The sequence below is a fragment of the Pipistrellus hanaki genome (genome assembly GCF_964339955.1).
Source record: "Pipistrellus hanaki genome assembly, chromosome: 15".
Classification (NCBI taxonomy): Eukaryota; Metazoa; Chordata; class Mammalia; order Chiroptera; family Vespertilionidae; genus Pipistrellus; species Pipistrellus hanaki.
The window spans coordinates 37,637,032-37,659,506 of record NC_140517.1 but is presented as its reverse complement, the minus strand read 5'-3'; the positions used below and the strand labels follow the sequence as shown (position 1 = coordinate 37,659,506).

General features: G+C 46.7%; 2 protein-coding genes and 1 pseudogene across 10 annotated transcripts in view; 2 read left to right on the top strand and 1 right to left on the bottom strand.

Annotated features, from left to right (window-relative positions):
- SUPT5H (SPT5 homolog, DSIF elongation factor subunit) overlaps nucleotides 1–14,843 on the bottom strand; it is a 32,027-nt gene extending 17,184 nt beyond the window's left edge. The window contains exons 1-10 of one of the 8 annotated variants that reach the window (XM_084861395.1): nucleotides 14,762–14,843; nucleotides 14,416–14,493; nucleotides 7,316–7,481; nucleotides 2,385–2,450; nucleotides 1,836–1,850; nucleotides 1,306–1,375; nucleotides 1,118–1,186; nucleotides 941–1,006; nucleotides 633–663; nucleotides 251–319 (exon numbers count right to left, since the gene is read on the bottom strand). In XM_084861395.1, the coding sequence (XP_084717521.1) occupies nucleotides 251–319; nucleotides 633–663; nucleotides 941–1,006; nucleotides 1,118–1,186; nucleotides 1,306–1,375; nucleotides 1,836–1,850; nucleotides 2,385–2,450; nucleotides 7,316–7,481; nucleotides 14,416–14,490 (627 nt within the window). In that variant the 5' untranslated portion in view covers nucleotides 14,491–14,493; nucleotides 14,762–14,843. Of the gene's footprint in view, nucleotides 1–250; nucleotides 320–632; nucleotides 664–940; nucleotides 1,007–1,117; nucleotides 1,187–1,305; nucleotides 1,376–1,835; nucleotides 1,851–2,384; nucleotides 2,451–7,315; nucleotides 7,482–14,415; nucleotides 14,558–14,740 lie in introns of all 8 variants that reach the window. The other 7 variants (XM_084861400.1, XM_084861393.1, XM_084861398.1 and 4 more) reach the window with 7 other exon arrangements.
- LOC311632981 (PRELI domain-containing protein 1, mitochondrial-like) lies at nucleotides 9,792–11,882 on the top strand (annotated as a pseudogene). The gene is made up of 2 exons: nucleotides 9,792–10,924; nucleotides 11,095–11,882. The product of its transcript is annotated as a PRELI domain-containing protein 1, mitochondrial-like (transcript).
- A 4,211-nt stretch (nucleotides 14,844–19,054) lies between the features above and the next one.
- RPS16 (ribosomal protein S16) lies at nucleotides 19,055–22,440 on the top strand. The gene is made up of 6 exons (XM_084905670.1): nucleotides 19,055–19,165; nucleotides 19,985–20,243; nucleotides 20,379–20,480; nucleotides 21,876–21,972; nucleotides 22,080–22,127; nucleotides 22,248–22,440. Exons 2-6 carry the CDS (start codon nucleotides 20,007–20,009, stop codon nucleotides 22,391–22,393), a joined length of 630 nt encoding a protein of 209 aa, XP_084761796.1. The 5' UTR covers nucleotides 19,055–19,165; nucleotides 19,985–20,006; the 3' UTR covers nucleotides 22,394–22,440.
- The last annotated feature ends 35 nt before the right edge of the window (nucleotides 22,441–22,475 follow it).

The following is a 22,475-nucleotide window of genomic DNA, read 5'->3' as shown; positions in this document are numbered from 1 at the left end:
CAAAACTCACTCTCAGGTAGAAAAAGCTCAGGAAGCTAAATAGCCGACTTCCAGAGGGCTACAGGAGCTTGGGAACCCAGCCAGAAATGCAGAAAGAGAGAAGACAGGGCACACAGAACGCTTCAATTCAGGGAGTAGCTTTTTCTTAGCTGAAGCAGCTCATTTAACAGGCAGTGGTACCCTTGAATCTACACTCTCCCTCCCTCTGGGCTTTGTCCCCCCACCCCCAAAGCCATCTGCCGACACGTACCGTGTCTGTGAACTGGTAAGCAATGAACTTGCGCATCAAGGAAATGGCTGTGGCCCGTTCCTCCCCAATCTGGAAGAGAGGCAGACGTATGAGACAAGATGAGTTGGAGGGCAAGACATGGGAAAGAGGACAAGAGATAACAGTAAGAGTCATCAGGCAAGGAAAAGTAGGAGAGAGAGGAACATGAGAGGAGAAATACAGAGCGCGAGTGATGAACAGCATGAAAGACAAAGGTGGGAGACAGTGAGGTGGAGGGGAGAGAGAAGAGTGGAAAGGCAATCAGGCCAAGGAAATTCAGAAAAGACACATGGACACTTCTCTCAGACAAAGCCACCTCCCTCATTTCCCTGTCTCCCCTAAGCCATGACGCCAGAGCACACACCTTACACTTGACAGTCCACAGATTTGGATCCCTAGACAGGAGAGGGAAAGAAAACCCTTTAGTGAAATTGTCTCATCATGAAACATACAAAAAAAATCACACCCATCCTTCCTCTTGCATCTCCTTTCCCCATTCTTCCACACATACGGAGAGAGAAAGGTGCCTTCTCACCCCTCCCTCCTCCCTCCTTTCACCCACCACTGCCTGTGTGACCATGTCCTGATTGATTTTAGGAATGACTTGTATGGGCACATCATCCAAGTACAGTACAAGAGTTCCACCTCAGCCCTCCTATCCCACCCCCTTACTTGACTCCTGGGAGCAGCTGCTGCTGAGTGATGTCATCAGAGAGCTCATCAGACCCTCCATACACCCTGGAGGGAAAAGGGCAGTTGGGAAGAAGAGGTGAAGCTCTGTCAGACCCCGACCCTTCCCACAAGGGGACCACCTCTCCTGGTCCCCATCCCCCCATCCAATGTTCTTACGTCTCTCCCCCAGATGTCTTGGCGTATTTCTTCATATAATACTCGCCTAATTCTTCTTCTCGCTGGTCCCTTGGGAGGAGAGGGGGAAGGATAAACAAGAATGGGAGGTTGAGGAGAAAAGATGGGCTGACTCACCCCCAAAACTCCCCGTGGGAGCCAATTTCACCACGTTCCCCCTCCCTGCTCACCTCCAGAGGTTCTGTAGGCGGCGAGCCCCAGAACGGTCTTCGTCCAGGACAACATTGTCAATATTGGAGGCTGCAGAAGAACGGGCAGATGGGGTAAGAGAAGGTGAAGAGCAGGGGCCTGGAGAAAGCAGTGGGGCTAAGAGGGCCAGAGGTGGGCCTTGGGGAGAACACACCTCACTGAGGAAACCCCAACTCTCACCCCCCAAATCCTGCTCAGGTTTCTGCTTCTCATGAAGAGACTGTCCAGCTGTTCCCCATCTCACAGCCATTGACTAAACACACCCTGAATTCCATCCCACACCACCCATCCCTGCATCCACACCTCCTACAATACTCATACACAAATATACACCCTCAGGCCAATCATAGCTAGAGGCTGGACCCAGAACCCCCTTACTCTGAACCCTAACATGAGTGAAAGACCCCAGGGACGAACAGGGATCAGGATGAGGGAGGGTGCCGAGGGCAGGAAAGAGGAGATGTCAGGATACGGGAGGAGGGTTGAGGAATCACACTTTTCAGGTTCTTACCTTCAATCTCTTCTACTTGGAGGAAGAGGAGGTGGTGGTGGTGGTGGTGGTGGTGGTGGTGGTGGGCGAGGGCAGACAAAGTATGAGCCAAATTATAGCAGCAAAATCAACCAATGGGTTGGGGGAAGGGAAAGGGAGGGGCACAGAAGGGTGAAAATCAAAAGTAAAGGCCAGGCACCAGGTGATTGGGGGAGAAGCCGAAATGTATGAGGCGCACAAAACGGAAAATAACAGGGAAGGGGGGCACTGGCCCAGGAAGTGGGGGGTATCTTGGGACAGGGCCCACCCACCCTATAACCCCCAGAAAGGATTTACTGGGGCCCTGGGATCCCAGAGTCCTCTCCCCACAATACCTACCACTCTACAGCCCCCGCCCCCCAACTCATGGGCCTCAAAGGAAAAGGGTAGGAGCTAGCTGATCTCTCCGGCAAGGACAGAAAGAAGCGAGGTGAGGACGGTGGGGTTTGGGATGGTGCAGGGCATGGGGGTGCAGGATGGGGTCTCAGGATCCTCTGGGTCACATCCCCTAGTGGTGGGGCCCACACACACCTTTCTCTAGGATGTCCTCTGCTCCATCTTCCCATTGGTCCTCATCCTCATATTCATCGTCCACATCTGAAACAAGGCCAAGTGGTCAGGGGCAGCAGGGGCAAAGGGTACCTCATGACAACAGCTTCCAGGAAAACTCCTTTGGGAGGTGGGCACAACTAACCCCCGTCTTCCAGGTCAGGACACTGAGGCTCAGGCAGGTGAGGTACTCACCTGAAGCCACAGGGCTGCTCCAAGCAGCGGGTCAGGTCTCCTTTGTAAATCCCCCTGGCTCTAAACGATCCCTCCCCTCAACCCTTCCCAGAGATCCATCTTAAAAGAAAAATCTAAGTAGACAAGCAGAAAAGTTTCCTCTCAACTATAAGGGAAGACATGTATATTGTTGTTGTTTTTTAAAGACAGAATTCATGGTTGATTGGCTTTATTATCATGCTCTTACATTTATAATGGCTACCTCTTATTGAGATTGTACTGTGTGCCCTGCCCTGTTCTGCATACTTGCTAGATTCCTCACTGAATCTTCCTGGAAACCCTAAAAGTTATCATCGTTGTTCCAATTTTATCCGGGCTCTGAGACCCAGAGAGGTTATCTAACTTGCCCAAAGACTCAACTGGTACCTGAGAGGCAACCTAGCTTCAGGGTCTAGCACTTCAATACTTTACAAATACTCTTCTGTATGCATCAAATATTACACTGAAAACTTAAACAATAGTGATAGTAGCACATGATGAAAAAAACCCAAACTGTATAGATGACATTAAGTGTACAGCAAGTCTCCCTCCCACTTCTAACCCCCACCATCTCAGTCTTCTTTTTCAGAGGTAACTCTGTAGCATTTCTTGTCCAGAGATTTGTGCATATATAAGAAACCCCCATCACTATTCTCTCCCTCTCTCTCCCTCTCCTTCTCCCCCGCCCCCCTCTCTCTCTCACACACACAAACACACACACAATTATTTTAAACACTGCTCTGAGCAGTAACACTAGCTTGGAGCTCTTGCATAGCAGACATGCCTCATATGCATATGCTGTCTGATTTCTGCTCCATAATTAGTTTTTCCAGGCCCTTATCATCAATGAACATTTAGGTCACCAAACATTTGCAATTGCAAAGAGGATTGCAGCAAGTGTCTGTCTTCATGTCTTTATGTACCTCTGTGAGTTTAACTGTGGAGTGAATTCCTAAAAAGGAATTGCTGGATCAAAGCATTAATGGGTAGAGCCACATATGTAACCTTTTAATAGGCAGTGACCACCCTAGCTAGTTTGGTTCAGTAGATAGAGCATCAGATTGGGAATTGAAGTGTCCCAGGTACAATTCTGGGTTGCAGGCTTAATCCTCAGTAGGGGATGTTCAGGAAGCAGCCGATCAATGATTCTGTCACCATTGATGTTTCAATCTTTCTCTCCCTCTCCCTCCCTCTCTGAAATCAATATATATATATATATATATATATATATATATATATATATATATATATATATATTTTTTTTTTTTTTTTTTTTTTTTTTTAAAGGACAGTCACCCAAGCACTCCCATCACCAACGCATAAGTATCCCTAGTGGCCCACATCTTGATCACATGGCATGTTATCCATTCTTTTCTTTTGATTTGCACCCATCTGCTGTCTTAGACCTTTTCTCTAAGCTAGGACTCCCTGCCCCTCTGCTTTTGAGAAAGGACCGAATCTCTCCAAGAACAGGAACACCCAGAGCATTTTCTGCCCCTCTGCTCTGTTTTCCCTGGGGTAAGAGAGTCCCCAGAAAATGGAGGGTGGTGTTCCAAGTCACTCCCTTTACATGGGTGTGGGGAAATGAAGTATTCTCATGTATGGCTGGTGGGGGCTGATATTTGGCCACAGATATAAAAAGCTTTAAAAACATATGCCTCCTCTTTGCTTAGCAATTTGACATGTAAAAACCTATGAGATATATGTTAGATGAAAAAAATCATTTTCACTAATTGTAATTTAGCATTTCCCATCAATTATGAATAATAAGCCGAAACCGGTTTGGCTCAATGGATAGAGCGTCGACCTGCGGACTGAAGGGTCCCGGGCTCGATTCTGGTCAAGGGCATGTACCTTGGTTGCGGGCATATCCTCAGTGGGGGGGGTACAAGAGGCAGCTGATGGATGACTCTCTCTCATCGATGTTTCTAGCTCTCTATCTCTCTCCCTTCCTCTCTGTACAAAATCAATAAAATATATATTTTTTTAAAAATTATGAATAATGACAATAAACCACAGCAGCACTGGCAGTGAAAACTTGTATTATAGCTACAGTTATATCAAAATCATTCACTCATTGCTACTTCAAAATTAGACTCTTATCAGACCCTCCCTCCACTAAAAATAGCTAATTAAATGTGTTAATGATGTTCCTTTAATAGTTTGACACTGTGTTTTCTCTTTGGAAACCTATGTATTTTAACAGTTTGACTCTGTGTTTTCTCTTTGGAAACTTATGTATTTTGTTTTACACATTTCAAAACATAATTCTAAGAACAGATCTATAGACTTTATTAGACTGCAAAAGAGGCCCCCCCCAAAAAAACAAATAAGAATCCTGATCTAGACAATAACTTGCATATGTGTGTCAAAATACGTGAAGATACTCACAGCAGTGCTACTTAAAATACTGACAAATATAAACTTCAATGTCTAACAAGAAACTGTTTAATAAATAAAACACATTATGGAACACTATGCAGCCAGCGGAAAAAATAGCTATTTCAGTGATAATGATAGTAGCTAATGTATATTGAGCACTTGGGTGCCACAGGTTGTTCAGAAAACTTTAACACAAATTAACTTTCTAACCTAAATTATTTAGGTTATATCCACTGGCACAAACATTGAGTGAGAAAAGCAGTTTATAGAACAGCATATATAATGTGGGCCTAAATAATCACAAATAAAAAGCCACCCTGTTGCTAAGGGCCCACTCTAGGCTGGGCATTGCACTCTGGGTTGCCATCAGCCTTAAGTGCTTTATATGCATGGTCTCCCAAATCCTCAAATTATCCCTGCTGAAGCAGGGAACTGTTTGTTCCCTTTGTACAGAGGGGACAAGAGGCTCAGAGAGACATATAGCAACTTGCCCAAAGTCACATGGAGAAAAAAGCAAAGCCAGGCCAGGAGGGACCAAGATCTGTTGGCCTTGCCGAAACCAGTTTGGCTCAGCGGTAGAGTGTCGGTCTGCAGACTGAAAGGTCTCAGGTTCGATTCCGGTCAAGGGCATGTACGTTGGTTGCGGGCACATCCCCGGTAGGGGGTGTGCAAGAGGCAGCTGGTCGATGTTTCTCTCTCATCGACGTTTCTAGCTCTCTATCTCTCTCCCTTCCTCTCTATAAAAAAATCAATAAAATATATAAAAAAAAAAAAAAAAAAGATCTGTTGGCCTCTACTACCCTGTGCTGTTATTTATCTCTAGATCATCTGAGCTTTCCACAAGCACAGAGCATTGTCAGTTTTTTAAAGGGTAATAATGGCATTGTGATTATGTGCTTTAAAAGGACCTATCTTGGCCTGGCTAAGTAGCTCAATTGGCTACAGTGTTCTAATCATATGCCAAGACTGCGGGTTCAATCCCCAGTCAGGACACATACGGTACAAAAAACAATTAATGAATGCATAAATAAATGGACAAATCAGTTGTCTCTCTCTAAAAACATTTTTAAAAATATTTTAAATCAATTCATTTTAAAAAGAAATTAAGCCTGGCTAATGTGGGTCACTGGTTGAGCATTGACCCATGCACCAAGAGGTCCCCAGTTTGATTCCCAGTTAAGACACATGCCCAGGTTTTGGGCTCAATCCCCACGGGGAATAGGTGGATACTGGAGACAGACAGATGTTGATGTTTCTCTCTCTAAAATCAATAAAAACTTTTTTAAAAATAAATTTTAATACAATAAAAGGACCTATCTTTTAGGAACATATATACAGAAATATTTGGGGGTAAAATTGTGTATTTGAGATTTGCTTTAACATCATCCAGCAGTAAATGGAGGAAGAATAGTAGAACAATCTGGTACTCATCTGCTACCTGTTTTTTTGTTTGTTTTATTGTTGCTAATCCTCACCTGAGGATATTTTCCCATTGATTTTTAGAGTGAGTGGAAGAAAGGGGGGGAGAGGGAGAGAGATACATCAATTGGCTGCCTTCTGCATGGCTCCCCGACCAAGGCCGGGGATTGAGCCTGCAACCAAAGTACATGACCTTGACCAGAATCAAACCCAGGACCCTATCTTGGGCCGATGCTCTGTCCACTATACCAAACAGGCCAGGGCATATTTGTTTTTTTAAAAATACTTATTTATTTCCCTAACCGGTTTGGCACAGTGGATAGAGCATCAGCCTGCAGACTAAAAGGTCCCAGGTTTGACTCCAGTCAAGGGCATGTACCTTGGTTGCGGGCACATCCCTAGGAGGAGGTGTACAGGAGGCAGCTGAACAATGTTTCTCTCTCATTGATGTTTCTAACTCTCTATCCCTCTCCTTTCCTCTCTGTAAAAAATCAATAAAATATATTTTAAAAACAAATAAATAAAAATACTTATTTATCGATTTCAGAGAGAAAGGAAGAGGGAGAGAGATAGAAACATCAATGATGCAAGAGAATCATCAATCGGCTGCTCCTGCATGCCCCCGACCAGGATTGAGCCTGCAACCCAGGCATGTGTCCCAACCTGGAGTCGAACCATAACCTCCTGGTTCATAGGTCGGCCCTCAACCACTGAGCTACACTGGCTGGGCTAAGTTGTTAACTGTTGACACAAGATGATGGGAAACGGGGGCTCCACATACCATCCTACTATTGTGTTTGACATTTACCAAATGTTGTTTAAGTACATTCAAGAAATAGAACTGAAGAGGCTGACGGAAATCCAGCCTCTGCTCAGCATTCGCCAGCCCTGGGACATACCAGCCTCATCCAGAATGAAGCCACCATGGCGCGGTTTCTTGGGAGGTCGGTCATCATCTTCTTCCTCTTCTTCCTCATCATATTCTTCCTCCTCTTCCTCCTCTTCTTCTTCCTCGGGCTCTTCCTCCTTCTCACTGCCTGCTGCGCTCCGCCGCTCCTCTTCTACCTGCAGAGTCAGAAGAGATGGGGCACCAGAGTTCTTTAACCCAAAATCCAGACACCAATCTCCCTACCCCCAAACATGACTTCAGGGCACTCTGCTCTGTGTGCACACCCTTCCACTCTGGCCAGGTCTCTCTGGTAGCCATTCTCTTAGTGACAGCATCACCATCTACCTGACCAATATCTGGGAGCTGACCTGGACTCCTCCCTCCACTAGACCTCCTTGCTAGCCCCCACCAGGCCTTTCCATTTGTTAGCTCCATGAGGCTTGGTTCTTGGCTTTCTGTACGACTCCCTGTGCCATCTCACCCATTCTCTTGGCTGTGAAACACATCTCTGTGCCCAGAACTCCCATCTCTCTGTGTTCCAGGCCACAGTGCTCAAATTAACCACCTCTTGCTGCTAATTCTTTTTAGTTGGTCCCTACCTACAAGACATCTCACACCACCGCCTCCCTAACAATATGCTCTTCCCTTGGCATCTGTCACACTATGCGCCCCTGGCTGTTCCCCAAACTCTCTGACTGCCCCTCTGCAGGTCCTCTTACTCTGTTCACCCCTCAAGGGCCCACTTTGTTTCTCACACTATACACTCCCTCCCTGGCCATTTTACCTTCCCCAACTTCAGTTCCTCTCTCTGCAAATGACACCCCATCTGTCTCCAGTCCCCCTTTTTTCCAGAGCTAAGAACCACCATATGCCAGCAGCTTCCTGGATGCCTCCCCAGGATGTCCTCTGAGTCCTTCACATTAAATCCCAAACTGACCTCCATGTCTTCCCCATTAGGCATCAAGGCATCAAATTTATGACCTTTCTGCTTTTTGAACCTCATCTTCCCAATGCATCCCTTCTTCTTCATCCCACAGAACATCTAGTCCAGAACATTGCCCTCTGAAACTTGGATCCCTGTCCAGCCTTCTTTCTGGTCTCTTGGCCTATAACCCCTCTTCCCTTACCAGTCACAGAAGGCAGTGATCCCTACAAAACAGTGTTTCCCAACTGTAATATTTTCTTCATTAATGTTTTAACTTCCTGCCATGCCCACATCAATACAACCCATTTGTCTGATATTTTCTTTAAATTCACTCATTTTTACTTACTTTGTAACAAGAGAAATGTTCTTATGTTTTAAAATAGTTCATAAGTAACAAAAAAATTTTTGAAGGTTATCTTGTCATAAATAGAAAGTAACCATAAAGATATGAGCAATACAATGTTAAGTCTCAGCAGGATACTTTGCCTGTTGTAGACTCTAAGCCAAAGGCCTGTTCTCCCTGATAAACAGAGACTAAGAAATTTCAGAGAGGTTGCCAGAGGCACAGAAGCACCAAAGTGAAACTTTTTCTATGTCCAATTTCCGTGACCCAATCAAAAGACAGGGTATAAACTAAATTGAAAAACACACAGATCAACAACAAAAACTTTTTCACTAAACGCTTGCACCCGACAACTCATGGCAGTGGTAGCTAGTGGGGCGTAGTGGGGTGCATGTGGCTGAACGTCTTGTCCTTATTCCACCTATAGCATTTCTTCTTCACCACCATCCCCAACCTGGAATGCATCTATAGTCTTGGGAAACTATGATCTAAAACATGAATTTGATCATTTGGTCCCATACTTATAACACGGCCATAGCTCCCCTCAAACCTCAGGTAAAGAACAAGCCCCCTGCCCTGGCCAGATAGTTCTGTTGGTTGCAGCATCATCCCATACACCAAAAAGGTTGCAGGTTTGATTTCCGGTCCAGGCGCGTACAAGAGGCAACCAATTGATGTTTCTCTCTCATACTGATGCTTCTCTCTCTAAAATCAATGAAAACATATCCTTATAGAGCGTCGGCCTGCAGAGTCAAGGGTCCCAGGTTCGATTCCGGTTAAGGACATGTACATTAGTTGCGGGCACATCCCCAGTTAGGGAGTGTGCAGGAGGCAGCTGGTCGATGTTTCTCTCTCATCGATGTTTCTGACTCTCTATCCCTCTCCCTTCCTCTCTGTAAAAAAATCAATAAAATATATTTAAAAAAAAAAAAAAAAAGAAAGAAAGAAAACATATCCTTGGTGAAAATAATAATTTTGGCCTATTGGTATAGTTCAGTTGTTGAGCGTTGACCTATGGATCAGATCACGGTTCTCTTCTGGTCAGGGCACAGACCAGGGTTGTGGGCTCAATCCCCAGTAGGGGGCATGCAGGAGGCAGCCGATCAATGATTCTCTCTCATCATTGACATTTATATTTCTCTCCCTCTCCCTTCCTCTCTGAATTCAATAAAAAATATATATTTTTAAAACCTATTTTATTGATATTTTACTGAGAGGAAGGGAAAGGGATAGAGAGTTAGAAATATCGATGAAAGAGAAACATCGGTCAGCTGCCTCCTGCACACGTCCCACAGGGGATGAGCTGCAACTAAGGTTCATGCCCTTGACAGGAATCAAACCTGAGACCCTTGAGTCCACAGGCCGACGTTCTATCCACTGAGCCAAACCACACAGGGCAAAAAATGTATTTTTTTAAAAACACCACCACTCTCCTCTGCCTCTCATTTTTACTTCAATCAAAATACCCACCACAGTTCTAACTGGTTTGGCTCAGTGGATAGAGTGTAGGCCTGCAGACTGAAGAGTCCCAGGTTCGATTCCAGTCAAGGGCACATATCAGGGTTGCAGGCTCGATCTCCAGCGGAGGGCATGAAGAAGGCAGCCAATCAATGATTCTCTCTCATCACTGATGTTTCTCTCTCTTCCTTCCTCTCTGAAATCAATAAAAATATATTTAAAAACAATAATACCCACCACCTTCCAGGAAGTCATGTCTGCCCTCTCCCCATTACACCCTAAGTAAAACTAGGCACACCCTCTAGGCTTCCTCCTTCAAGGCCCTAACTACTGAGAGCAGGGCCCAGGCCATCTCAGGCACCACGGAGTCCCCAATATCACCTGGCCCAGGCCTGGGGCAGAAAACAACTTTAGAAATGTTTGCGCCTAACAACTCATGGCAGTGACAGCTAGTGGGGCGCAGTGGAGTGATGACTGAGCTAGTGCCTGGAAGACAGGCCCCAAGCCCTGGCTTGGACACTGTGTGTCCCCTGGGCTCGGCAACCCTGATGGTGCTCAGGTGCTGATCCTGCCCCAGGGGGACAATGATGAAGTATTTCCTGAGCCGGAGCATGCTCTGGAGTTCCTGGGACCAAGTGTTCGCTGCCTTCTGGCAGCAGTGCCCAAACCCCTATAGCAAACATGTGCTGCCTGAAGACACAGTGCACCGGGAGGTGACCCCTAACCAGAAGCTCCTGTCCCAGAGATTCCGGACCAAGACCAACAGGATGCCCCACTGGGCCACGTGAATATTTCCTGCCAATGTTGCTCACTCAGTGTACATCCTGGAAGATTCTAATGTGGACCACAGAACCAGACCACAAGCACCTTCATCTAGAACAGTGTTTCCCAAAGTGTGGTACGCGTACCCCCAGGGGTAAGGGAAGAGTTTAGTGGGGATATGCATTGCACCGTGCTTAGCTGCGCCTAATTCTACGTTCTCATGAATACGAGGGATACTCAGCATTACGGAAATTATAGAAGGGGTACACATATGTTCAAAGTTTGGGAAACACTGATCTAGAACATCAACCATGCCTGGCTGATGGTTGTGGAGGAACAATTTGTTTACTGTGTGAACTCTTGATAACAGCCGCTGGAACGAAATCCACTAGGAAGCTTGGGTCTCCTCTAGCTTATTTGGCATCTCCAGAATTATGGTCCCGACCCATTCAAAAGCAATGTGACCATGAAGATAAAAGGTTTTGAAAACATCTTGGCCAAACCGCAAGGTGAGGCCCCTTCCAAAACCTTTGCTGAGACAGGCAAGGAGAAGGCAAAGGAGACAACACTGGCAGCTACAGAGCAGGCCAAGGACCTTGACAGTAAGGCGGCCACCAAGCAGCAGCAGCAGTTTGTGTAGACAGCCCAGACCCTGCGCAGCAGCACACCAGACCACCCGGCTGCCCTCCCACTGCCCTTCTGTATTTTATTGTTAAAAGTCATGTTCCAGCCTGACCTATTTTTTGGTAGTGGATTAGAGGTGGTATCTGTTTGGCACCTACAGTGCACCAGATACCTTACCCATGTCTGGTCTAGGCCTGCTTCTTCCCACACTGGATAGCTAAGAAGAGATTTGCCCAGGGTCATAGACAGCGTGCAGGCAAAGTGGTCAGAAAGTCTAGACTGTAAATTCCATGAGGGCAGGGACCTTTGTTTTGTTCTCTGCTGTGCCCCAAATATCTAGAACAATATCTAGCGCATAATGGGTACTCAATAAATATTCGTTGAATTCAATCAGCCTCCCCCCCAAAAAAACAAAAAATTCTTAACACATAATCCTAACCAGCCCACAAAGCCCACTTTTTTTGAGAAAGAGAGGATGGAGGAGAGAAACACTGATCGGTTGCCTCCAGCACAGCCCTGACGGGGACTGAACCCACAACCTGAGTATGTGCCCTTACTGGAATGGAACCTCCCATCTTCTATTGTAGGGGACAATGCTCCAACCGAGCCACACTGGCTAGGGCAAAGCCCCGCATTTTAACAACTCAAATTACTAGAATCACTGCATAATTTCTAGAAACCTTGTCATCATTCCCTTGGCACAGTCCCAGCAAAGCCTTCTTTCCCTCACTACTTACTATGAGCCCTCACTACTTACTATGTTTGTGTTACCTCAGGACTTGAGCATGCTCTTACACCATCTGTTCTAAGCATCCCCCTCAGCAACCATCCCCGTTTATGAAACTCTCTACCCCAAAACAGAAGGCTCCATGAGGAAGGCTGTGATCCGAACATGACAGAAACTCAAGGAACACTTGTTGAATGACTGAGCAAGTTACTGAAGCTGAGCATAGTGAACCAACTGATCTCTCCAATAAGTGGCCCATTATTTACCATCCCTGCACGTCTATCCCCAGGACCCAGGCCTTCAAGGACCATGCCAACATTTGGCTGTCAGAAAAGCCAATCCAGTCCTATCTCTGGCAGTAAGACACTACCTTTCCGCCTCACCTGGTGACAGCAGACGAGCCAGCCTACTGTGGTGTTAGGGAAGTGAGACCTGCCCAGTACAAACCAGACTACCCCAGCTAGGAAAGGAACGGAGGATCCTGGTCTCATTACCATCAGGCTTTAACCACAAGCAAAGTATCCTGAAGCCATGACCCAGAACTACAACCTGAAGCAAAGGCCCCGCCCCCACCACGATATCCCAATTCCTCCAACCCTTCAGTGGGAGCTGAGGACTTTCCAAAGGGCACAGGGATTGACAATCAGTCAAATGTCTACAGAGGACAAACAGACAATATAAATAAGTGGGACAGCTCAAGGGAAAACCATGGCACTCTCCACTAACAAGTATAATATAAGAAATCTTTCCTTTTCTTTATCTGCCACAAGACAGGCAAGAGGATAAATGGCAACTGATATATCCTGGGAACTAGAGAAAATTCCCTGCTCTAAAGAGGGCTGCCACTTCTTAAGCAAAGAGCTAGTGTGCAGAGCAATCCTGAGTCTCAGGCTGCTGGCTCCTCCCCTTTTCCTAGAAAGCAGGAAATCTTGATTTTTACTGAAACTGCTCGTGTTAGCAACCAACTTACAAAATAAATTTACATTTCTGTAGATCAAATGAGATCTCTATAATCAGCATGTCATCTTCTTTATTAGTTTGTAAGTTGTTGCCTACTAAACTCCATGAAAGCCAAGATTTGCCTTGTTCCACTCTCTCTCCAAAACCTAGGATGTTTCTGGAACAGTGTAAATACTCAAACATTTATTTGTTCAATAAATGAGTAAATCAGAAATAAACGAAATAAAAGAGAATAACTGTGAATAAGCGGAATATCTGAACTCAGTTATGTCCCAGGAAATGTTCAACAGTTCCTGAAACGGGACAGTCAACAGACCAAAAACAGGTTGATCCTTTCAAAACATTAGATCACATCCCTTCTTTGCTCAAAACCCTCATGGCTCTGTCTCACTCAGTTAAGGCCAAGTTCCTCACCACAGCCTTCAAGATCCTATACCCAAGGTGGCTCGCAAGCCACATGCGGCTCTTCCACAAAATACCACGGCCTGGGTGAGTCCATTTTGAAGAAGTGGCATTAGAAGAAGTTTTAAAAATTTGGCTCTCAAGAGAAATTTCAATGGTACTGTTGATATTTGGCTCTGTTAACTAATGAGTTTGCTGACCACTGCCCTACACCATCTGATTCTTATTTCTCTTATTGTTGAACTCACTCTGATTCTGCCCACTGGCCTTCTCGTTACTTCTTGAACACCACAGATGCGCCGCCAACTTTGCACCTGCTGTTTCTCCTTACTGGAACACTCTTCCGTATGGCATGACTTACTACGTCCACTCCAACAAGACTTTTGTCAAAAGTCACCCACTCATACTCACCCTGACAATCCCTCTTCAAAATGCAACCAGGATTCCTATTCCCCTTCTCTCTACTTCAGAATACCTTCTAGCTTACTAAATGATTTACCCATCAATTTTATTTATTTACATTCACAAAGCCAAAGTTGTGTTTTTCACAAGGACAAAGATTTTTTAAATCTGTTTTGTTTACTAGTGTAGTCCCAGGGCAAAGAATTGTGCTTTACACATACTAGACATTAAAAATGTTTTTCTGGAATGACTGGGCAAGCCTAAAAATAAAAACCAATAATAAGTGCTTACTTTATGCCAGATTTTGTTATCCCACCGTACCTGGGGCATCCCTGGCCTTGGGATGCTCTGCTTGACTTGGGCTTGCCAACTTCTCTCTCTCTCCCGACAACCTGAAAGCTCCCATAAACCAGAGCTCATTTTTATCCCCGCTGATCTCGCACAGAAGCCTTTCTGCCCAGATCCTGTCCCCGCCTCAATGCCTCCCCCAGCGTCCCAGCCACAGACCTCGGCCTCCTCGCCGTCACTGCTGCGCTCGCTGTCCTCCTCCTCAGAGAAATTGCTGTCCTCGCTGTCCGACATATTCTGTTCTTGCAGGGAAAAGACGGCGGGCTCAGCGTACCCCCCAATCCAGAACCCCACCTTGAGCCTGTTTCCCGAAGAGAAAAAAAAAGCCTCTTAGCGCACTTCCGGCAGCCTCATTCTGGCAACCGTGAACCCGAAAGGGAACTTCCTTACGCCCCCTGCTACACCTCCAGAGTCCCTAAGTCTGGGCTCTATATCTCCCTAACCCCGGCGACCCCCGGGCCAGCTGGGTCGCCAACCAACCTACCCCACACCCCTCCGGTCCCACCTCCGCCTTCGGCACCAGCTGCAGTTCACACGACGCCTGGATGGGACTGACGTAACCTCTCGCGAGAATCTGCTCGTTGGCTTCGCCTAACGCGAAATTTCTGGGGCTGATGCCTAATGACGCACTTCCGGTGTGCCATCTTGAGAGTGGCACAGCTGTCCGAACGTGGCAGCTGGAGCCGACATCTTGGGAGAGTCAAATAGGAGGTCAATTCTTCCTTCTGGGACCCGGACTTTTCAAGCCCAAGAATGTCGTCCAGACCGCCAACGCGGCGTGCCATGCGTAAGAAGGCGGGAATTAGCAAAAAATAATAACAAATTATCAAATAAAGTATACGTTATATCATGGACCCTCTCTAAAACATTCCTAGGAGGTAGGCAGCCCCATTTTGCAAGACGAGAAAACTGAAATAAGAAAAATTAACAGGAAAGTTGCAGACGCACCATGCTTGGGTGACTTCAACGCCCGTGATTTTGTTTGCAGTGTCCCTAAGTTGCTTAAATGTGAATTTATGTATTAGTCCAATAATTATTCATCAGAGAGGTGTCAAAGAGAACCAGGCGTGAGGGAGAGATATGAAAAATTAACCTGATGGCAAAAAAACGTTTGAAGCTTTCAGAACACATTGCTAATTGATAAGCATGGATTCAATTTACAGAAATTTACTGTACATCTCGTTAGTTATAGGGGAATGGAGTGCTGTTGGGCTGGCAGCAGGCACACAAGGCAATTACCAGAGTCAAAATACCTGGGTGTATCTCTGCATAAGTACAAACTCCCCAATCCAAACAATCCCCCAAACTGAACCCAAGACAGATTGGGAAGGGTCTCGGCACCCTAAAGAAATGATGCCCTTTCTGTAAGCTTGCTTTCTTCACACAGCAACTCTTTAAAATGATATTTCATGCTTCCATTCTTTCTTTCTCTTTTCCTCTCCCTCTCTCTCCCTCTCTCACTCCTCCCCCTTCTTCTCTCTCAAAAAAAATCAATAAAAACATATCCTTGGGTAAGGATTAAAGTAAGATTTCACACCCTGGCTGGTTTGACTCAATGCATAGAGCGTCAGCCTGCGGACTGAAGGGTCCTGGCTTGATGCCTGGGTTGTGGGCTCAATCACCAGTATGAGGCGTGCAGGAGACAGCTGCTCCATGATTCTTTCACATCCCTGATGTTCCTTTCTATCTCTCCCTCTCCCTTCCTCTCTGAAATCAACAAAAGCATTTTTTTAAAAAAATATATATTTTATTGATTTTGTACAGAGAGGAAGGGAGAGAGATAGAGAGTTAGAAACATCGATGAGAGAGAGTCATCGATCAGCTGCCTCTTGCACACCCCCGACTGGGGATATGCCCGCAACCAAGGCACATGCCCTTGACCGGAATCAAACCCGGGACCCTTCAGTCTCCAAGCCGACGCTCCAACGCTCTATCCATTGAGCCAAACCGGTCTCGGCAACAAAAGCATATTTTTAAAAAATAAAAAAATAAGATTTCATGTATAAAATGCCTATTGGCACTTTTGCAGAAAGACATTTACTTCAAGAAAGAGAAGGAACCTTCATTTTCTTCCTGTGGAGAATTCTTCCCTGGTGTATCTGTGGTTCTCAACTCTCAACCCTAGCAGCATATCAGAATACCTACAAATATTAGAGAGAGAGAGAGATGCATGATAGCCTCAAACCGGAAACAACCAATATCCATTGTTAGGAGAATGGATAAATAGTTGCTGCACATCAATACAGTGCAATAGTAACAAGCTACTGATACACATTTGAATACATTTCAGAAGCACTATGCTGAGTGAAAGAAGCAGCACTAGAATATGTAGATATGATCCTATTCCTATGAAATTCTAGAGGAAACAAAATTCAGACAGAAAGCACCTTAGTGCCTAGGACTGGAGGTGGAGACTGACTTCAAAGGAACGTGAGGGATGCTTTGGGGTGATGGAAATGTGGCTGCCAGTTGTAAAAGTTTGTCAGAACTTGCCCTAACTGGTTTGGCTCAGCAGATTGAGCCCTGGCTGGTTTTGCTCAGTGATTAGAGTGTTGGCCTATGGACTGAAGGGTCACATCAGGGGTGCAATTCCCAGTCAAAGGAACCTCAGTTGTAGGTTTGATTCAACCAGTCAATGTGTCTCTCTCACATCAATGTTTCTCTCTCTGTCTCTCCCACTCCCTTCCACTCTCTCTAAAAAAATAAATGGAAAAATAACCTTGGGTAAGGGTTAATATTAAAATTAAAAAACACTATACTTAAAAATAATAATAAAAAAAATAAAGATCGCTCTAGCCAGTTTGGCTCAGTGGATAGAATGTCATGGGCTGCGGACTGAAGGATCCCAGATTCAATTCTGGCCAAGGGTTGCAAGCTTGATCCCCAGTAGGGGGCATGCAGGAGGCAGCCAATTAATGATCCTCTCTCATCATTGATGTTTCTATCTCTCTCTACCTCTTCTTTCCTCTCTGAAATCAAAAGAAATATATTTTTTAAAATAATAATATAGCCAAAACCGGTTTGGCTCAGTGGATTGAGCATCGGCCTGCAGACTGAAAGGTCCCAGGTTTGATTCCGGGCAAGGGCATGTACCTTGGTTATGGGCACATCCCCAGTGAAGGATGTGCACGAGGTAGCTGATCGATAATTCTCTCTCATTGATGTTTCTAACTATCTATCCCTCTCTCTTCCTCTCTGTAAAAAAAATAAATAAAATATATATATTTTTTAAAAGATATTTACTGCCGAAATATCTGCTGAAAATTGGCTATTATGTCCAGGATGTGAATACTATCCTTGAGTATATGGGATCCTTGTGCAGTGTACAACCTTCACATACACACACACACACACACACACACACACACACACAACTGCCTGTCCACCTCAGAGGTTCAGTGTAATTAGTAAATAAGCTAATATACTTAAAGTATTTAGACTAGTATCTGGCCCAGGGTAAACACTATTTACGTGTAGCTATAACCATCATCATCATTTGTTGTTGTTATGTGCCATCATCCTTCTAGACTTCAGAGACAGCAGTGAACAAAATATATTTGTCAAGACTGGGGCTGGGTCATGGACTGACACCCAGTGCCTCTGCTGCTAACAGTCAAGTCTTCCAAGCCTAGTGGATTCTTCCTAAACTTCCAACTTCACTAAGAAGCTAATGAAATACTCACCAAGAGATCATCTGGGGTGTAGAGCCTGCCGTCATTTTTGTTTCCCTACAATTTTGAGGTAGGAAGGAGAATCAGATCTTGGAGGGAGAGAGCCTGACCTTCCTCAAACATGCCCCTGCTTCCCCTCCCTGCCCGTCTGCTGACTCTCCCCTCCTGCTCCTCACCAGCAGCTTCAGGATGGGGACCAGGAAGAAGAAAGGCTCCAAAGGACAGAGGGGTGGTCCTGAGCCCCCTGAAGGCCTTATCAGGACGAGAGGCCACATGGGCACCCTGCCTACCCCCAGGCTTTCTCTGGTCCCCTGGCCCAGTGGCTCAGGGTCCTGGAAGCAAGAGGTACAGAGAGAGGGAGCAAGTTAGAAGACTGGAGGAGGTGAAGGGAATGGCCCCCATTCCCTCCCTGTCCAGCTCCACTCAATCCACAGATACTCAGGGAATGCTCTCCAAGAGGCAGGGAAGATTGTGACTCCAGAGAGGGTCTGAGTCAGGGGGCTTACTCTCTCTCTCTCTCTCTCTCTCTCTCTCACACACACACACACACACACACACACACAGACAGATAAGAGGCTTGATTAGTACATGAGGATCAGCTGGAGAGTTTGGAAGCCTCCTCCTCTCCCAAACGGGCCCATAAGATAGTAGAATGTGGTGTGTGTGTGTGTGCAGCCTTTGGCCGTCTTCTCACTGGGCGACACTGTGCTAGGCCTTATCAGTGTCTGAAGGTACATAACAGGGGTCTTTGCTCTCCTTTCTACTTCTACTTGTCCCACATATCTTGAATCTCTGTGCCTGCCTGTCCCTGTCTGTCTCTTTCTCTGAGGGTTTGGCCTCTGACTCTGATTCTCCATCGCTTGTATTTTCTGACTGACCGGTGTCTCCTTTCTCCTCCTCTTCTCCCTTGGCCCCTTTGTCTTTTTGTTCCAAGTGTCCCCATCTCTCTCTTGTGCTGTTATGTCTGTGTGTCCCTCCAGGGCACTCCCTTCCTCCCTCCCCCTTTCCCTCTGGCTCTCTCACCCTTTTGGAGCTGGACTCTAAGCCCACCAACCTCCTCCTCATCTCAGGCCTCCAGGCAAAAGGTGAAGAATTACTACACCCCTTTGAACCTTGGACCCCAGACCCAGAGCTGCCAGAGAATCTGAGGCAACAGTGGGCTCCCTCCCTACAGCCTAAAGAGGAGCCTCCTGGCTGGGAAGGGAGCATCCTGACTGGGGGAACAAGGCACTCCTGAGGTAGCTCGGATGGGATGGGGTGGGGGCAGGGAGGAATTCTGCGGAGAGGGGCCCAGGGACAGAGAATGTTGAAGTGATGGAGGGGATAGTAGGGACTCCAGGTAAGGTGCCTGAGAGGGAGATTCTGGAAGCAGGTCTCTAAGGAATGGAGGACTCTGGGAGAGGAATTCCAAGGATGACAGTTGCTGGGGAAAGGAGGCTCTGAAGGAAAATAAATTCTTAAGGATGGTCGATTTTGAGGGAGAGGGCTCCGAAAGAAAAGAAGATTTTGTGAAAAGAGATTCTAGGGGGGTGGTTCTAGAAAAGATGTACTGTATTGGGGGAAAGGGAGATTCCGGAGGAGGGGATACTAGGGGTAGTTGGTTCTGAGAAGATTGTGGGGGGAACGATTGGGGAGAAAGCCATTGAGTGGAGGGAAATTAAGGGAAAGGAATCCAGAGTGAGGGACCCCAAGTGACAGATACAGAAGTGGACTTCTGAGAGGACTCGGGAAAGAGAAGACCCAGGTGAAAGGTGGGCTCCAGGGCGTAGGAGGACTCTGAATCCTGCATCTGGGAATCCAGCCTGACTTGTCGGTTCCGGTGGGAAGATTCTGGCGGAGGAGGCTTTGGGAGGAAGTCTGCGAGTGAGGAGAGTTAAGAGAGGCCTTTTCGCTGGGGGCTTAGGATCAGAGTTAGCTGGGGTAGGAAGGAGGTTAGTAAAGACCTGATTCATATGAGAACCGCTGTGACCAATGAGGGCTGAAGATGTGGAGAACCGCGTGTGCTCCTCCCCCTTAGGCTGCATGACACCCTTCAGGTCCTGCCCCTTCCACTCCAGGGTCCCGCCTACCGGTCTTGAGATGTGCCTTCCGGCCGCCAAGCGGAAGTCCCGCCCTCTGGCTTCCTCAGCAGCCGTAAAGCTTCTTCTCGTCGCGACGCTGTGCTCAAAGCGCCTGCGCACATCCTGTAAAGCCACCCGTGTGGCCTTACGTTTCCCTTTTCCGGTGTCGGCGCCGCGCGGTGAGCATCTCTGGTGTACTCCCGCAGTCATGCCATCCAAGGGGCCTCTGCAGTCTGTGCAGGTCTTCGGACGCAAGGTGAGCCGGGCGCCGGATGAAAGGGGTCGGGGAACCCGGGGTCTAGAAGAGGTCGATGGGCAGGTTTCTGGGGCCTACATGGGAGCCGGAACCCTGATCTCACGTGGCCCTCGTCTCTCCCCTCGGTTTCTGCAGAAGACCGCCACAGCCGTGGCGCACTGCAAACGGGGCAACGGCCTCATAAAGGTGAACGGACGGCCCCTGGAGATGATCGAGCCGCGCACGCTTCAATACAAGGTGCTGGCGCTGAGGGCGGGCGTTTGGGTTGAAGGGAGGCCTGGGACAGAGATTTTGAAATAAACAGTTTCCTGGAGTTCAGTGATCTTGGAAGCTGAGGAATCTGGTATCAACAGGGATGTTTAGAGGTTGAATTGAGGTCAGAAAAATGGGTTTTTGGTGAGGGTGGTGGGTTTTGGCGGTACGGAAGATGTGATAAAAGCTTACGGTGAGTGAAAACATGAATGTTTAGAGGGAAAGGATGGGGGGAGATGGAAGAGGGTAATGGAAGGATAAATAGTGATAGGAGACCTGATGTGGGGTGGTGAACACACATTATAATGTAGGGATGGCACATTATGGAATTGTACACCTGAAACAATTTTTAAAAAATATATTTTATTGTTTTTTTTTATTTTATTTTTTTTACAGAGGAAAAGAGAGGGCTAGAGAGTTAGAAACATCGATGAGAGAGAAACGATCAGCTGCCTCCTGCACACCCCCTACTGGGGATGTACCTGCAACCAAGGTACATGCCCTTGACCGGAATCGAACCTGGGACCTTCCAGTCCGCAGGCTGACACTCTATCCACTGAGTCAAACGGTTAAGGCTATTAATTTTAAATGTAAAGAATAACATCCATGTTTCGGGGTTAGTTAGAATTTATAGGTAGAGTCTAAGATCCTTGGTATAGCAGACATTACATTTTGTGGTTTACTCTTTTTGACCATCAGTTTATTTGAAGGCTTTTATGCACAGCCTGTGAGTGCTGGAGATAACAGTGACCCAGAAGGCTCCAGGCTCTGCCCTCAAAGAGCTGCCAGTCTACTGGGGGAATAGAATGGATCTAATACCTGACACTACTCCCAGAGTATTTGGAGCTGGGATGGGGGAACCCAGGCAAGGATTCTGGCATCTGAGTGGATCAGGGCAGGATGGGAGGTGGTTTGAAGGGAGACCTGGGATCTGATACCTAAAGCAGGTAAAATAAATGTGTCCAAGCACATGCAAGAGACATACCTGGCAAAATGAGTGTGTGGCACAGGTTATAGTGGTAATTTCTCTGAGAGGATGGAAAACTCAGGTGGGGAACCCAGAAAAGGCACCTGATATAGCCCAAGAGTGCCTTTTGCTGTTTGAGGCAGCTTTGGTAGCTGTAAAGGTTTCCTTGAACTAAAAGCCAGAGAAGTCTGAGGTGGGGCATCTGAGATGCAGGGAGGTTGCCTGCTTAGGTTGTTTTGAACAATCTCATTGGTCTTCCATTCCTCTCTGCTCCTGGCTGTGGTGGTAGCTCAACCCTCCCTCTCCCACTAGTTCTCTGAAGCCAGTGGTGGTAGAAGCTACATGAAGAGAGAGAAGGATGCACAATTGCCCAGATTGTGGTCTAAAATCCTATCGTCCCCCTGTTCCTCCAGCTGCTGGAACCTGTTCTGCTTCTTGGGAAGGAGCGGTTTGCTGGCGTGGACATCCGAGTCCGTGTGAAGGGTGGTGGTCATGTGGCCCAGATTTATGGTAAATCCCAGGACCTGGGCAACCGGAGTGGGAGGTGGCTCTGAGAGCGAGGTCCTACTCCTGAGTCTTCTAAAACTAATGTGCCTTATTTTGTGTGTTTTTCTCAGCAATCCGTCAGTCCATTTCCAAAGCCCTGGTGGCCTACTACCAGAAATGTGAGTGAGTGGGTCCTTCCCATCAGCGTTCAAGTCAAGTACTAGCTCTGGCATTTAGCTCCAGAGAGTAGGTGTATGCTTCTGTGGTCATCTAAACCTTTATCCCATTTCTATCTCCAGATGTGGATGAAGCTTCCAAGAAGGAAATCAAAGACATCCTTATCCAGTATGACCGGACCCTGCTGGTAGCTGATCCTCGTCGCTGTGAATCCAAAAAGTTTGGTGGTCCTGGTGCCCGTGCTCGCTACCAGAAATCTTACCGATGAGCTCATCTGGGTTCACCTTTATAATAAACAATGGTCGTGGGATTTAAGGTTTCCAGGATTGTGCTATCTTTTGTGGTATTCT